Source organism: Micromys minutus (genome assembly GCF_963924665.1).
Source record: "Micromys minutus genome assembly, chromosome: X".
In the NCBI taxonomy this organism is placed as follows: domain Eukaryota; kingdom Metazoa; phylum Chordata; class Mammalia; order Rodentia; family Muridae; genus Micromys; species Micromys minutus.
Window position 1 is genome coordinate 53,052,872 of NC_137970.1, and position 15,335 is coordinate 53,068,206.

At 37.3% G+C, this 15,335-nt stretch overlaps 1 protein-coding gene across 1 annotated transcript; it reads right to left on the reverse strand.

The window, feature by feature from the left end:
• Window positions 1-3,654: 3,654 nt before the first annotated feature.
• On the reverse strand, window positions 3,655-9,640 carry ITM2A (integral membrane protein 2A). Its single transcript, XM_080909637.1, has 6 exons — window positions 9,398-9,640; window positions 6,008-6,139; window positions 5,532-5,729; window positions 5,205-5,315; window positions 4,528-4,678; window positions 3,655-4,418 (listed from the first exon to the last, which is right to left on the reverse strand). Exons 1-6 carry the CDS (start codon window positions 9,506-9,508, stop codon window positions 4,330-4,332), a joined length of 792 nt encoding a protein of 263 aa, XP_080765763.1. The 5' UTR covers window positions 9,509-9,640; the 3' UTR covers window positions 3,655-4,329.
• Between the last annotated feature and the right edge of the window lie 5,695 nt (window positions 9,641-15,335).

The window sequence follows — 15,335 nt, forward strand, 5'->3', positions numbered from 1 at the left end:
AGGATATAGTTTTTTTTCCCCCTGTGGTACTGGCATTTAAGGACAGAGGCTCTATTTTGAGTCTTCTTCTGAAGGCCAGGTGTTGTTCAGTGCTAAGCTGACTGAGGCCTCTTGTTTGCTCTGCATTTTAAAAACTGAATTATGGATCTATCCACATACCTGTGTAACTTACCTGGAGTCAGATCTGGTTCTTAGCCTTAGTCTGTATCATCCTGAGTTTTGAATATCTGTTGTACCTGTAGGCTTAACCGAGCATCAAATTGCCTTCATCTTTGCTCCACAGTTTCTTCATCTTGTTGTTTCTTTTTAAAGAATTATGTATTTATTTTGTGTACATGAGTATACTGTTGCTGTCTTCAGACACACCAGAAGAGGATCCCATTACAAATGGTTATGAGCCACCATGTGGTTGCCGGGAAATGAACTCAGGACCTCTGGAAGAGCAGCCACTGCTCTTAACTTCTGAGCCACCTCTCAAGCCCACAGCTTCTAACACTACTAAATATGTGGAACTTCTCAAATACTAGTAGACTTTATACTAACTCAGGACAGTTCCATCCCTAGGTCTGCAGCCTCTACTGGAGCTCCCAGGAGATGAGGAACTTTCTACGTGACTGCAGTCCTTCTGTGGGAGGTAAGAAGTGACACTCCCTCCACTAGCATCCATTAATTGCCAATAATTCCACAGTAAAGGATGAGGCCTCCAGTGTCTTTTCTTTCTTCGTGTGGAATGTTTTAACTGACCTGATCTTGTGCAAGTCTCCCACAGGTAACTACATGGTGAGTTCATGAGTTCAAAATCTAAATACTGACCAGAGGGTAGCATTTAACAGCATTCTTCCCATGTTCTAGCTCTTACATTATTTTGGTCCCATAATCCAAATTTAAAAGCCTTATATGTTTGATTACCAATTCCCCTTTATCTAACTTGAAGCTGCCATATTTTTGCTGTTAAGATCCTGGGTAATTTATTGAATATCAACTTCTCATTTTTCAGTTCAGGTTTCACATTTTTAAGAGCTCACAAATGATCAGAATTGTCCCAAGTTACAAACTTTTATAAACATACTTTTATTCATTAGTTATAAAAGTTTGGAAAGACTAGGTAGATAAGATAGCCATGAATGTTATGTTGTTTCAAAATGTGTCAATAAAACTTTCCTCTTTTATTTTAGCCCTTCTGTCAACAAAATTTGATATGCAAAGTACCTTTCTACAGATACTTGTGTAAAAATGTATGATTTTTCTCTTGCTCTTGTCTCTTTTGCCCTCTTGCTTTCTTACCCTCTTCTCCCTTTGTCCAGTCTCTCCCCATTTCCTTCCCCTCCTCTCTCCATGTGCTCATGCTGGCCTCTATTCCTCTCCTCCTCCCCCCCCTCCCTCCCCCCCCCCCCCCCGCCTTTCTTTGCCTCTGCTACCCTCTTAACTCCCCTCCCCATGTCCTGAATAAACTCTACAGTAAAAAAAAAAGTACTATTTTGCATGGTTGTCTTTGTTTGAGGAGCATTATGTTTTCTAACTTGATGAAAGTAGTTGCTAGAATTGTACATTTAGTTTTGATTTAATGGCTATGGATGTGAATTATCTTTGTCTCTAATTACTTTTCTTTGCTTATTTAGTTATCTTCAATTATTTATGTTTCTAGAAAACCTTTCAAATAGTTTTGACGGGTTCTGAAACCCACATATTGTGTCATTTTTTGTTGGAATGAATACATGAATTTAACTGTTTTTAATTATTTTTTTCTTTTGAATTACACAAAATTCTTCATCTATGTTTCTTAACTAAGCTTTTTCCCATTTTTTCAAAAAAACATAGAAGTTTCATTTATATCTCTGTTACTACTGAATGCAGTGTGCTTTATTGTACATGCTGAGATTTATGTGTACAGGGTCCCTACTGGTATAAAGGAAAGTCATTCATTTGGTGTTTATTACAATTCATCGTTGTATTACGGTTGATTTTTTAGTCCACTATTCTCTAGTGTTTAGACAACATTATTCAGTAACAAATATAATTTCTCCTCTCTGAAAAATGTTTATCATATGTTCCTATGTTGACCAATATGCCAGGAACAACACTGAATAGATTCAAAAATCACTTCTTTTTGTGACTCATCATTAGACATAATAAATTTTAAAATATTGTATTTTTTCTAATATAAATAATATATAATATACTATATATGTCTATCTGATTAATTTAACCAAATTTTAAAGAATGGTTGTTGAACTTTTCAAGTTCTCTTTATATATTCTTTACTTTAAAAGTTTGTACAGTATCATTTCTTTTAAATAAAATTTTCTTTATTTTTGTGTGGATGGGTGTTTTTCTACATGTATATCTATGTACCACCGACACACCTGATTTGGATTCTCTTGCACCATAGTATATAGATAGTTGTAAACTGCCATATTGATGTTGTGAACCAAACCTGAGTCCTCTGGAAGAAGAGCCAATGCTGATAAGTGTTGATCCATTTCTCCATCTTTTGTCCCCCCCATCTTTAAAAATATTTTTGAGGTTATATTTCCCTTCAATTTTCTCTCTCAAAGCCCTCCCGTGTAGCCCTTCCCATTCTCCTTTAAACCCATGGCTACTTTCTATACTGCTGTTTATGAATATCTGTATATATGTATACATCTGTATTCCTGTGCATAATCTTTTTGGTCTGTATCATGTTACTTGTATGTGTTTTCATGCCTAACCATTTCTTTGTTTTTGTTGTTTACTTTTTAAAACACAGTTTCTGTATGTTCCCTGTGCTGATTTTAAACCCATAGGCTCAAGCTATCTTCTAGCTCAACCTCCTGAGTAGCTGGTATTTTAAATGCTACTCTGTATCCAGCTGAGAACCAGCTCTTGAATATATTAGTTACTGTTGCTCTATAACTGCTGAACCTTTATTTTCTTTCTATATATTTCAAAGTTTATGATATTTCTGAATTTATGAGGTTAAAGTTTCTTTGGTTCAATTTAAAATAATGTTGATATTTTAAAAGACTAGGTTTAACTAAGGCATGTTGTCTATTGAAATTGAGCAATACTCACTACCATCAAACAGAAAAGAAACCATTGTACTATTCTACTTGGGGCAGAGTTTATACTTCTAGGTAAACTTGTAAAGATGTCAAGCCTTTGAAATTGTTAAAAATCATCATTGTTGAACCACTATAGGCCCAAAGGTTAAAGAACATGTTTCAACAAGCCTGACAACTTAAGGGCCTAAGTTGTATCCCTGGCAAATATGCACAGTTGGAAGGAGAGAATCTCCTCGAGAAAGCTGTTCTCTGACCTCCACATGCTTGCCTTGGCACACACCCCCACACTAAATAATTAATTTAACTTCAAAAAGTTTCAATGCCTTGTTCAATTTTTATCTTTGGTGAGCTGCTACACATGCATTTGTTTGCATATTTTTTAAAGGAAAACCAGCAAAACATTTTCAATATGGCAAGAAAGGTATAAGATATGTATAATGCAATAGAGAGTTAAAATGAGGAAATATGAGTCCATGAAACATAAATATGTAGAAATGGGAATGAAAGCAGTGTTATGTTCATAATTTTATAACTGATTCATGTAAACAAAAGCTAAATAAATAATTTCCACATTAAGGATTTGTCAAGAAATGAAAATAAAACATGATTGAATATGGTAAACTTTATTATAGGGTTGTAGAATTCATACAACCAGAACTCCTTACAGCATTCAGCACCTGTACAGTTCTGTGGATTTCACAATACAGATATCAGTGAGAAAGAATCATTACATGAGTAAAAAATTGCTTCCTCATGAAGATTGTTCACATATCAGTCAGATTCGTTACACAGCACCTGATAGAAATGCAAAAATGTAACTTCTGAAATCAGGAGAGTTGAACACAATGAAGAAGAAAACAAAAGAATGGTAAGAGATTTGACACGCTTCACACAAAAATGTCAAAAACAAATTTCAAATATTTTAAATTTAAAGCATGCTCTAGACAAGTGATTTTGTCAAGAACTTGCTTTAAATAAAACCAGAAGATGGGCTTTATTGTCAGGAGAGTAAGATGACACATGCATGCTGCTTTCAGAAATCTAAACCCTATAAATTCAAGAGAAAAGATAATCATTTGATTTGTTGAAAACATCAAGCACTGTCAATTGAACTAGAATTGGACAATCGCTTGCAGTGGTTAGTAGTTCCCCCCCTTTCCTTTTCCAGTATAAGCAATAGAGTAAATGCATGAGTAAATAACTTGAGTATCCCCTCAATTTCAATATCAAAGTCAGACAGGAAGGTTCTGACTTCTTTTTACCAAGGATACTCTTTATCTGTCACCCTTCACTCTTGACAGATCTTGGTTTCAACGATGAATTCATTGGGGAAGTGTCTAATCTTCCAGCATTTGTCAATGGCACGCTTGTTGAAACCTGTTAAGGCATAAAAATGTCTTTTGAGTTTTGTGTGCTCAAGAAACCATATTCCCATATAGTCTGCCTTCACTCTCTTCCACTCATCCAATAAGAATAAATTGCTTACCCAGCAAGAGGTCTCTGCGTCTAAGGCGGAAGGATTTTCGGTTGTTGCAAAGTTGGTATATGAAAATACCAAGGTTACTAACATCACGAATTTCTTCCACAGCCACCAGGTCTTCACGAACCACATATGTATGAGGCAAATACTTGCCACTCTGTAAATAAAAAGAAAAGAGGTTAAAATGATACATTCTCAAAGACAGCATTTAAATTCCTACTTATAGTCTTTTAAAAATAGGCATTATTAAAAATGGAATTCATTTAGACCAGTTTTATATACGATACTATTTTTATCATACACATCTGCATTTATGGGTTTCAAGTTCAGTGTGCTATTTCCACATATACACTGCATGCATTGATCAAATCCAACCTCTCTTTATCCACCTCCCACTACACACTTTCCCTTCTCAACTTCTATTAATCAGTGTTTTGTGTTCAGGTGAATATTTTTAGCTACTACCTATGAAGGAGAACATAAAGTACTTGTCTGTTTGACAGGCTTACATTGCTTAATATAGAATACTTCAGTTCCATCTATCTTGGCACAGCATACACTTTTCATTCAAAAATATTTCAACGAAATGGAATGTCTGGCCCAACTCATTAATTTTTTCTAGAATAACGAAGCAAAATTATTTGGAAAAGCTTATAGAAAAATTTGATCTCTAAAATACATACTGCCAGTTTGCCAAAAAGCTCCACCAGATTCTTTGGGGTCATAACAATGGAAGTATTGAGGGGCATCAGATAACAGTTTCCCAAAAGCAAGTCCAGGTAAGCAGTCATTCCCTGTTGGGAAGGTGGGAAAAGATGGGTATTAATATTGCAGATTTACTAAGTACCATTTGAACAAATAGCTTGAAAATTCACCACTTTCTACTCAATAACAACACAGTGAAAGGGTTTTTCTTCAAAAAGATGTTCATTTTTGAATAGACTTATTGCGTTTCAATGATGTAGGGAAGAGAGAAAATTCTTAAATAGCTGTAAGAAAGAGACATCAACCTTCTCAAAGTCATGAATAATTGCTGCAGGATCACTATCAGAGAAGCTGGGAACAGGCACATCAATGATTGCAATGTTGTCATCCTCACGAATATCAGCCTCCTCAGTCACAGGCAGAAAGTATGGCTCTCCTCCATGAATGGAATTCACAGGATCCTCAGAATCAAAGAAGCACATCTCACCGTGGTAAATGGTGCTCTAAGAGACAGAAATGGGGGAGTAAAAAGTTTCTAATATTCACCACCAGGACACTTGCATTGTTTCTAAGACTCATGCCAATGACTCGTCCTGTGTTAATCTGAGGCTTCTTCATTATAGTTAGCATCATGAAGCCTAAGCAATAGCAGAGATTGAACGGCAATTTAAAAACGTCCCTCAAGACTTCACTTCTCTAGTTACCACCACATAATTATTTATGTTGATAATGAAATGTATTGCAATTAGTAATTCAAAGTGTTAAGAATTAGAATTATTACCTTGGGCATGAAGTACTTGTAAATGCAGGCCCCGCCGACAATCAAGCCTGCCAAGATGAAGGAGAGGCCTAGGAGAGTAAGCATACATCTCCCAGAAGAGCCATCTTTCTCTTGCGGGACCACTCTGAGCTCCTATTCATTAAAAAGCAAAATAGAAAACAAAACGGGATTAAACTTTCAGACAGTTGCCTTTATGTGCAATTTATCACCCTTAAAACCTAAGATATTTTAAAAATAAACAAAGACTTTCTAATCAAATATCACTTCAAGGCAATTTCTGATGTAAATATGTAGAGGGTATCTTCACCTACCCTAGCCTTCCTTCTAGCATTTCCAAACTTCAATAGAGATATAACATTATTTCAAAATATGCACTTGTAGAATTATATTAAAATAATTGTTAATTTGTATAATGACATATTATATTTTTATTATAACATTTAATATAGGCCTACCCTTTTAATACATGTTTAATGGATACAATAGCATTTTTAACTATGGATATGATATAGTACAGCTTGTCTGCACAAAGTATGTTCTTTAAGTAATTGGACCTAAATATATTTTTATAAACACTGGCTTTCTGAAATACAGAGATAGATTTTTTGCTATTTGCTTAGAAATCAGTTTATTAACTTAAAGGTAGCCTTCAATTTGTTGGCTAGTTTTCAAAACGCTTTATTGTCAAGTTGGGAAAGAGTTATTTTTTTCATTTTAGAAATTAATTGATTAATTAATATTCTTAATTTTTTAAATATAATGCTTCCTGGTATTATCCATTATCCTATAGACTGCAGTAATGTTATTTTCCAAGTCTTAGATTAAACACTAGGTTTGAATGTAGAGAATTTGCTACATACAAAGTTGTCCATGAAGCAGTAATCTAAACATTCTGTGAAATCAATAATTTGCTGAAGAATTCTAAAAAGAGATATCAAAAAAAGTAAGCGATTAAATGTGCCCCCCATAGGGCATGGAACTGCAAGGCCTACTATTTTTAATTTGCATGTCACAATATTCCCTGCGGCCACACCATATCTTAATAATAAAATTAGTGAAGACAGGAAATCTCAGCTCTGATAATTCAAGCTGATATTAAATAATTATTTTAGTTGGTCTTCCATTGGAATTTTTCATGAAATTTCTATAATGTATGGACATTTAACTGACCTTATATTAAATTTGGTTTTAAAACAAATGCCTGCTAATATGGAAAAGGCCAGGGTAAAAAATTATTTGATAATTTTGCTCTCAAAATAATTTTTATTTAAAGGTCAAAATTTGAGTTTCATATTTTCTTAAGTTTATTGAAGCTTATTTCATCAGTTATATTCAACATGCACTGAAATGTTTTAATTATTTTCATTAAAAATGTATATAACACTTAGCACTACAGAAACTGAACTTTAACTTTTGATTGGAAGCTACTGTAATACAGCTGTAGGATTTTAGAGACATTTTGTATAATTAAATTTATGTGCAGAAAGATGAAAAGACTTGCTAAAAGACACATAATAGCTTAATTTGAAATTCTTTGAGGAATGAATTTTTCCTTGTTATTGAGACAGAAGAATTGAACTGTAATTTAATTTCTCTTTTCCAATAATTCAGGAAGTTTATTATTTAGCATGATTAAAGTATGGGGTCTTGGTTTCACTAGATTCCCCCAGTTCGTAGGAATAAGAATTTCTTTTGTTTTCACTTAATTTTGTTAGAATTCAGTGTAGTTGAATGAATAAATTTATCATAGCTAATTTTTTGAAGTGTGTTTTAAAAGTTACTGGACATCATTTGCCAATATTAATCCAATGTGTTCAATCTTTGTTGATCAGGCCTAATCCAAATATTGCAAAGTAATGTGCCATGTATTACTGACAAAGTGGCCGGGATAGGGTTCTATTGTCGCTTTTCTAAAATCTAACAAAGAAATATAATCAACGTGAAAGGTTTCTTTTTATTTAGTTCCCATCACACCACAGGACTGGGAGAAGTATTACATATTAATTGAATCTTTCTACAAGCCATGTAGTTTTTGGTGGTGAGGGGAAAAAGGGATTACTGTTTGGCTATTTTTAACTACTGGCATGTACTTAGCCCTCCCCTCAAATCTGGCCGTGGTTCATTTTCAAAATTAGTAGGAAGACAACTACATATTTTTGACCTTGTGTCATTTAATTAAAACCTCAACAATGCAAGGGGGTGTTACTTTTGAGTTCTAAAATGTGTGATACACAAAAGCTAGTTTGATTGCACAGTTAAATATTGAAAGTTTCCGTGATGAAAGTTCGGCGGCAGCACATTGGCATTCCAAATTGTATGCATAATTAAGTTTTACTACTTGAATTCAGATGTCACTCAAAGCACTTTTCAAATATCCAGTCTGAACCTAAAAGAGAAAACTCTAAAGACAACAGGACAAGTTAGGGCACATCGAGCTCCAGTACTGCAGATTCCACAGATGTAGAAGAAAATATGATCGCTTTTTAAAACTTAAGATTTTACTGAGGAAAAAAAAGAGTTTATCGACACTCCAAACATCGTTGGCGTTTAAAGGAAATATAAATTCCACTAGATAAACAACCTAGGAGGAGAGAACTTCTCCAGTGCCTGGAAAATAAATTGTTTAAATTGCAACATGGATATGCTTCAGATGTCTATATGAGGAATCTTGATCAAAAGAAATAACAACCAAAAGAAGAGAATCTCAAGTTTTATATTTAAACTTTTTTTGTCAAGAATTAAAACCAATATATTTTAATAGCTCCATTATCTAACCGTTAACACTACCTAACTAAAATACTGTGTGTGTGAGTGCGCGCGTGCACACACACACACGCCCGCGCGCGCGCGCGCACACACACACACACACACACACACACACACACACGCGCGCGCGCGCATAGATACACACTTTCCCCAACACATACAGTTTGGAGTTCAGGCTGCCCCTTGCCTCCATTCGACCTCCATAAAGGCAATCCTACAAAGACACAGATTCATATCATTTCACCCGCGTCAAAAATAACGAACAGTTAAGTCTCTTGCCCTTGTTCACCCCGTGTGGCTGCTCTGCCACTGTAGCTATAATTGTGTTTCTGCATAATTTCATAACCCATTTCTCAGAACAAAATGGCACGCAGGAATTGCTTCAAACTCCTTCTAACAACTTCCTGGGGTAGGTAGTGTTAAGCGACAGAATCGCGCGAATACAGAGGGGATGAGTTGAAGCAGAGTAAAAGGTGACCCACTCAACTTACAGTGCAGATCGGCCTGCCTGGAACTCTAGGGCTGCAGGGCAGCCAAACAGTTTGTTCTCTATACCTGCATATTCCCCCCTTTTCTCTCCATCCCCAAACCCCAGAGGACAGAGGTGGGCCCAGTGGGAACTACCTTGCCAGTGAGGATTTGAGCTCGGACAGTGCGGCTGACCAGAGCCTCCACATCTTGCCGCGCCTCCTCCTTTTGCACCGCCGTGGGGGTGTTGAAGGCGATCTTCACCATGGTGAATCTTCGGGCTGCGCGGTAAGGCGCGGCTCGAATCAGTATCTTGGGCTGCAGGTTGGAAGAGGAGAGGACCGCGCTAGCTCGAGCAGCACTTAGTCTCCCAGTCTTCAACAGCCTGCAGCGAGCTCAGGTCTGGGCTTACTTATGACGCAGTCCTGGGATGGGTGGGAGAGCGTGGGCGGGGCCAGGGAGGTGCTGAGGGAGGAGCAGGAGGGGGCCAGAGCTCTGCAGTGGAAGCAAGTGGGGGTGGGAAGTTGCTAGCTGGGAAGAGAGGGGAACTGGAGCTGATGGCCGGTTTAGGGTAGACATGCCTTACCTGCACCCCAGGCATGCTCCTACTGCCTTCTGCACCCTCAGATAAGAGCAGGGCAGGAAGGAAGCCTGCCTGTCGTGTCTTTCTGCTTCTGTTTGGACCACAATAGCCCCTGACTTTGACTCTGTTTTCCCAAACTTGGGCCTGGCCCCCCGCGGGGCCCAGAACTGTAACTTGGAGCCAACCCAAGGTTTCTGAGTTCTGCAACCCACCCAGGCCAGAAAGCACAGTTCTCTGACTGTTATCCACCTTTACACTATCGTCTGTTTAAAGAACACCTAGAAGTTAGTGTGTAGTTGTTTGCTTCCCTTGCCCAACATTGTTTTTCTTTCATGGTTTTTGTTTTGTTTTGTTTTATAATTTTAATTTTCCAACTTAAAGCAATGTTAGATGAGGAAGACGGGGGCTTTTGTCTCCCTAACTCCTCATTTTACAGACAGGACATGATGCGATCCAGACAAGGGAGGGTGGAAAACTCCTTCCTAAGGAATCAGTGAAATAACCCAGATCTTTTCAGTCTCCCTGGGTCCGGATGGCCGGAGGAAGGTCTCAGCCCAGAGCCTGTTTCTCTTCAGCCAGCAGCTGTGTAACCAGCAGGGAAAAAGCAGGGGCTTGTGCACCTATGTGTTTAGGGAGGTAGGGCATACACAGTTTAAGCAGAAGCTGGTGTAGCTCATAGAAAAAATAACCTCCGAGGGACTGGCTTACAAAGCATTGTAAACATGTCCAAGGATATTCATCTAGAAGAGTTAAATTGTTTTTTCAGTCTGCTTTCCTAAACTGGTGACAGACAGAGACTAACTAATGAAATTCAAGCTGTGGTGGTTGGTGATTTAGTGTTGGTGGTAGAGAGTTTATAAATAGCCAAGCTCCGTAAAGCAGAATAGAGGTCCGTTGTATGAAGGGAGCAATACAAAACAAAGCCCCCCAAAAGCAAACAAAACACCGTTTTACTAGAGAATTCCCCACCTACTCATCAACTTCACTGAACAGACTTGAATATGCTGAGTTGCTTCCCTTCTGTCCAAGAAATTCTAACTTGGAGATTTTCCCATGGAGATTGTTTTGCCTCTAAAGCCCTCTCCTGTCTTGACTGTGGGGGCTTTGCTAAGAAAGAGTTCAAATTCTCTGATAGGTCACAGATGGGACTCTGGATGGAGAGGAACAGTGAGGAGCCTGTGCTTCGTACAGGGTCAGGACCTTAGAAGCAGGATGTTAGAGTTTACTTAGAAACACTGGCATCTTTTGCTCTTTCACTTTTTACTTAAGTCTGACTATTATAATTCAACATTTGTCAGGCAATCCTTAGTTTAGGCATAGAAAAATCTAAGTTTTCCCAGCATGTTTCTTTTTCCAGTTGCCCTCTGTTGGGAAAAACTTTTATAACTTAGTTAGGAACTTTACTACACTGACCCACACCTACATCACTGAACACAGACCTATTTCCACACACTTATCTAGGAAACACAAGCTGTTGGATCAGATAAGAATTTGCTATTTTCTTATTATCTGTCCTGAAATGTGCTAAGGCAGGAGGAGCAGCCATTTTTTTTTCCCATTTGTTCAAAAAGAAGACTCAAACTCTGATAACTCCCGAAGAGAGTGTTTGGTCACTTGCTTGGTAAGTAGCATTAGGTAAACTACCTGATCTCCTCAGGCACTGTTTCCTTCTCTGTACTGTGCTATTGGGGGATCATGTATAAGAAAGCAGGAAGATGTCCATGTTGTATTATTCAGAAAAGTAAGAGAAAATGACATGATTGGTTACACTAGGACTCCGTTTGAATCTGTACCACATATATATTTCAAGCTTATAGAGCCTTTTTATTTTTGACTGCTTAAAAATCTTTCAGCTTCAATATATAACTCGTAAACAATCTCAGGGTCTAGATATAGTTCTTCCTGGACAAAGTTAAACTCCTAAACATAGTCACTTGTATTTATGCATAACTTAATTTTTAATTTTTTATCTTTATTGGTTATTTTATATATCTACATTTCAAATGTTATCCCCCTTCCAAGTTTTTTCTCTGAAAATCCCACTTTGGAATGGTTTATCCACCATCTTTTAATTATTAGTACCATGCTCCCTTTTCACAATGCCAGGTATACCTCCCAAAGAATCTTTCCTTCTGTTGGTGATATGTAATACAGACATAGTGTCATCTTGTCAGATGCACCCCTTACCTCCTCCCCAACCATTTATATATTTCAGTACCTATCTTTCTCTCTCCATCCTCTCTCTCTCTCTGTATGCATATGCACAAGTGTGTGTGTGTGTGTGTGTGTGTGCGCGCGCGTGTATTGGGTAGGGAATTATTGTTGTGCAGGTTTTGAAATAATAATTTAGCAATAACAACCTAGGTTAATAAGCATTTGTCCATTTCAAGAAGTTAAATGCATTTTTAATTTAAAAATATATGCTCACAACTTGCTCATTTAGTTGAAACACCAATAAATAAATTTCTATCTACTAAAAATGTTTCACATTGACTAAGCTTTTTTTGAATTGTCTCCTTCACAGAAGCAAGTTCTTGTTTCTTAGCATAAATGTCTCAACTTTCTTGTCTTTGGACACTGGAGGGGATCTGGCTGCCATGTTGCATCCAGCTCACATTGTTAATCCTGTCTGAATGCACACTATTCACATTTATAAATGAGTTCCCTGTTCGCACATGCCAAATGATGACTAAATTAACATGACTTGGCTGAGTGGAACATGGCATGCAATTGGATGTTAAGTAACCATGTCAACTCTCTTTGAATCATCTTCTGAAGTTATTACATATCCAATCTACTATTCTGAAGTTATTAGAAGCATCTATGATAAAATTCCACTCATTATCACATTTATCTTTTTATTCATTGTTAACTAACGATGTAGTACATGGTCTGTACTGTAAATTGTGATGGTAATGTGAAAATTAGCAAAATGACCATGACTTTTCCTTTGTAAAGTGAATTATTACTGCACAGATTGCTAAAACATATATGCCATGGGTCCTTCAATGTTTGTGGCATACAAAGATGTATCAACTCTATTAACTATTTCGGAAGACATAACAAAGTAGTGGAGTAATTCCATCTGCAGCCAATGCTTTTGTGACTGTACTAATCCTTAACTTAACTGTAGTGGTTTTATATCTAGAATCCTAGGAAAATTAATTTAACAGGTTATAAGTTGGGAAACCAATTAGGAGACAATGTTATATATCCCAGTTAAGAGACAGTTAATCATGTTGAAGGCTGACATACCAAAAGTAAGTCATGCCTTTTTAAAGAGATTCAGGAGAAAATTAAAATATCCAATACTGGAACAAATATTAAGGAAAACAATAAAAATAATTTTGCTTTTGCATTTGAATGATATAATCTTCACAGTGATGTCACCCTTGACAATAATAAAAACATTAATAGAACCCACTAAAATTGAGTGTGTTTTCTGCTAAAGTCTTTAACGTTTTTCCCTATTCTTTACTATTTTATAGAGAAAAGGTTGATTTGGGTTTATAGTTTCAAAAGTTACAATCCATGGTTGGCTGGTTTTCTTGTGTTTGAGGTAGAAAGTTATGGCAGTTGGGTGTGGTGTAAGGGAGCTGCTCATCTCCTGGTGGTTGCAAAGCAGAGCCAGAGATGGGCCAGAGACAAGATAAAACAACTCAAGTGCCTAGTGTCCTACTTCATCCAATTGAGGCCTACCTCTTAGAGTGTCCACTATCTTTCAATAAGGCCACCAACTTATGAGTCCATCAGTGCATTAACTCTGATTAGTCCTTGTGATCCAATCACCTCTCAATGATAGGATTCACTATCTGAGGACTCAATTGCCAACAGTGATCCTACTGAGGAGATACATCAACTTCCTTTCGTTGTTAAGAAAAAATTTTGAGGGATAGGTAACTTGCTCAAAATCAAATCCTAACTTAGGTGGTCTGGTTCCATATTTTCTACTACTAATCACGATGGTTTGTTCCCACTAAAAGACAAAATCAGGTAAAGAAACTCAAGAAGGGAGCTGGTTAAAAGCAGGGAAAAATAACATACTTACTAGTTCAGCAAAGGGAAAGTTGCCTGCTCATATTGTAAAAACAGATTCCGGCTTAGGATTTTATTCATTACTAACTACATTTGGAGCCTTTGAAAGCTTTCCTGGCCTCTTCATGACTGACTATAGGTACCCCTCTTCAAGCATGTTGCTTCTACATTCTGCAGTTGCTTAAGTCAGCAGAGGAGCAGCAAAAGGCATAGCTCACAAGCCATCTATTTCTGGGTACAACTCCAGGAGCTTAGTTTAGCTTTTAAGGAGCCATGCTATTTTTTTCTAGATCCACAAGTCCCTTGCACATGTAGTTAAATCCTAGGAGCAGAGCTCGGGCCCTTCACTCAAGGTGACATAGACAACTTGCTTTCATAAATAGATTCTTAATTCTCCACTCCATTTATGGTTTTCTCTTTAAACTTGGGAGCTCTTATAATAGGAAGATATGTTAGGCTGGAGGTTCAAGCTTGTAGTCCCAGAACTCAGGGGTGGAGTATCTGGAATTCAAAGACAGATTTGACTACATAGCAAGTCCAGGCCAGCCTGGAATACTAAGAGAGTGCTTCTAAAATAGGGGGTGGGCCTCCTTGGAGGCTCTGCCAGAGCTATACTGATACATAGGAGGATGCTTTCAGCTAACTATCAGACTGAACACAAGGACCACAATGAAGGAGTTAGAGAAAGGAACGAAGGAGCTGACAGGGTCTGCAACCCCATGGGTAGAACAAAATTATCAACCATCAAAACACACCACAGCTCCCAGGGACTAAAACACCAACCAATAAATTTGAATGGAGAGACCCAAGTCCCCAGGTGCATACGCAGCAGAGGATAGCATTGTCTGGCATCAATTGGTCCAGCAAAGGCGTTTTCCCAGTGTAGGGGAATGCCAAGGTGCTGAGGTGGGAGAGGGTGGTTGGGAGAGGGAGCACCTTCATGGAGGCAATGGGAGGGGGGATGTGATTGGGAGAAGGGGATAACATCCAAAATATAAATGCAGAGAATATTCAATAAAAAAGAAAGAAAAAATACAAAAAAGGAAAAAATACAAAAAAAAAAAAAAGAAAAAAATGTAGAAAAATCGGGGGTGGGTAGGGAATATACATTTTAATAATTAAGAGGACACTTTCAATCATCTTTTCAAAGCTGGTCATATCCTTGAAGTTAATCTCTACTTAATTCATGAAAATCATTTTTTTTATTTTTCTCTGTTTGTGCTAGTGAAAAACCTAAGTCAAAAAATGTTTGCTCTTTCAGTGCCCTTTATGCTAAATTGTGTAAGAATTATGAGCTCATTGCAAATTATCTTGGGGAATTTTTAAAATATAGTCTTGAATCCATATCTGTGTGCTTTATCTGATCAAACTTACAGAACTTCTAGTCTTGAGTAATGCAACTGAGAAGCTTAAGTCTTATTCCAGGAATGCTTTTGAGAATGTCCAGTTGTTTCTGCAGCTCCATAATACCTCACC

Coding starts and splice junctions, on each gene's coding strand:
- ITM2A (XM_080909637.1), bottom strand. CDS start 9,508: ATGGTGAAGATCGCCTTCAACACCCCCACGGCGGTGCAAAAGGAGGAG. Junction 6,140..9,397: donor CTCAAATCCTCACTGGCAAG/GTAGTTCCCACT, acceptor TTTAATGAATAG/GAGCTCAGAGTGGTCCCGCA. Junction 5,730..6,007: donor ACAAGTACTTCATGCCCAAG/GTAATAATTCTA, acceptor TCTGTCTCTTAG/AGCACCATTTACCACGGTGA.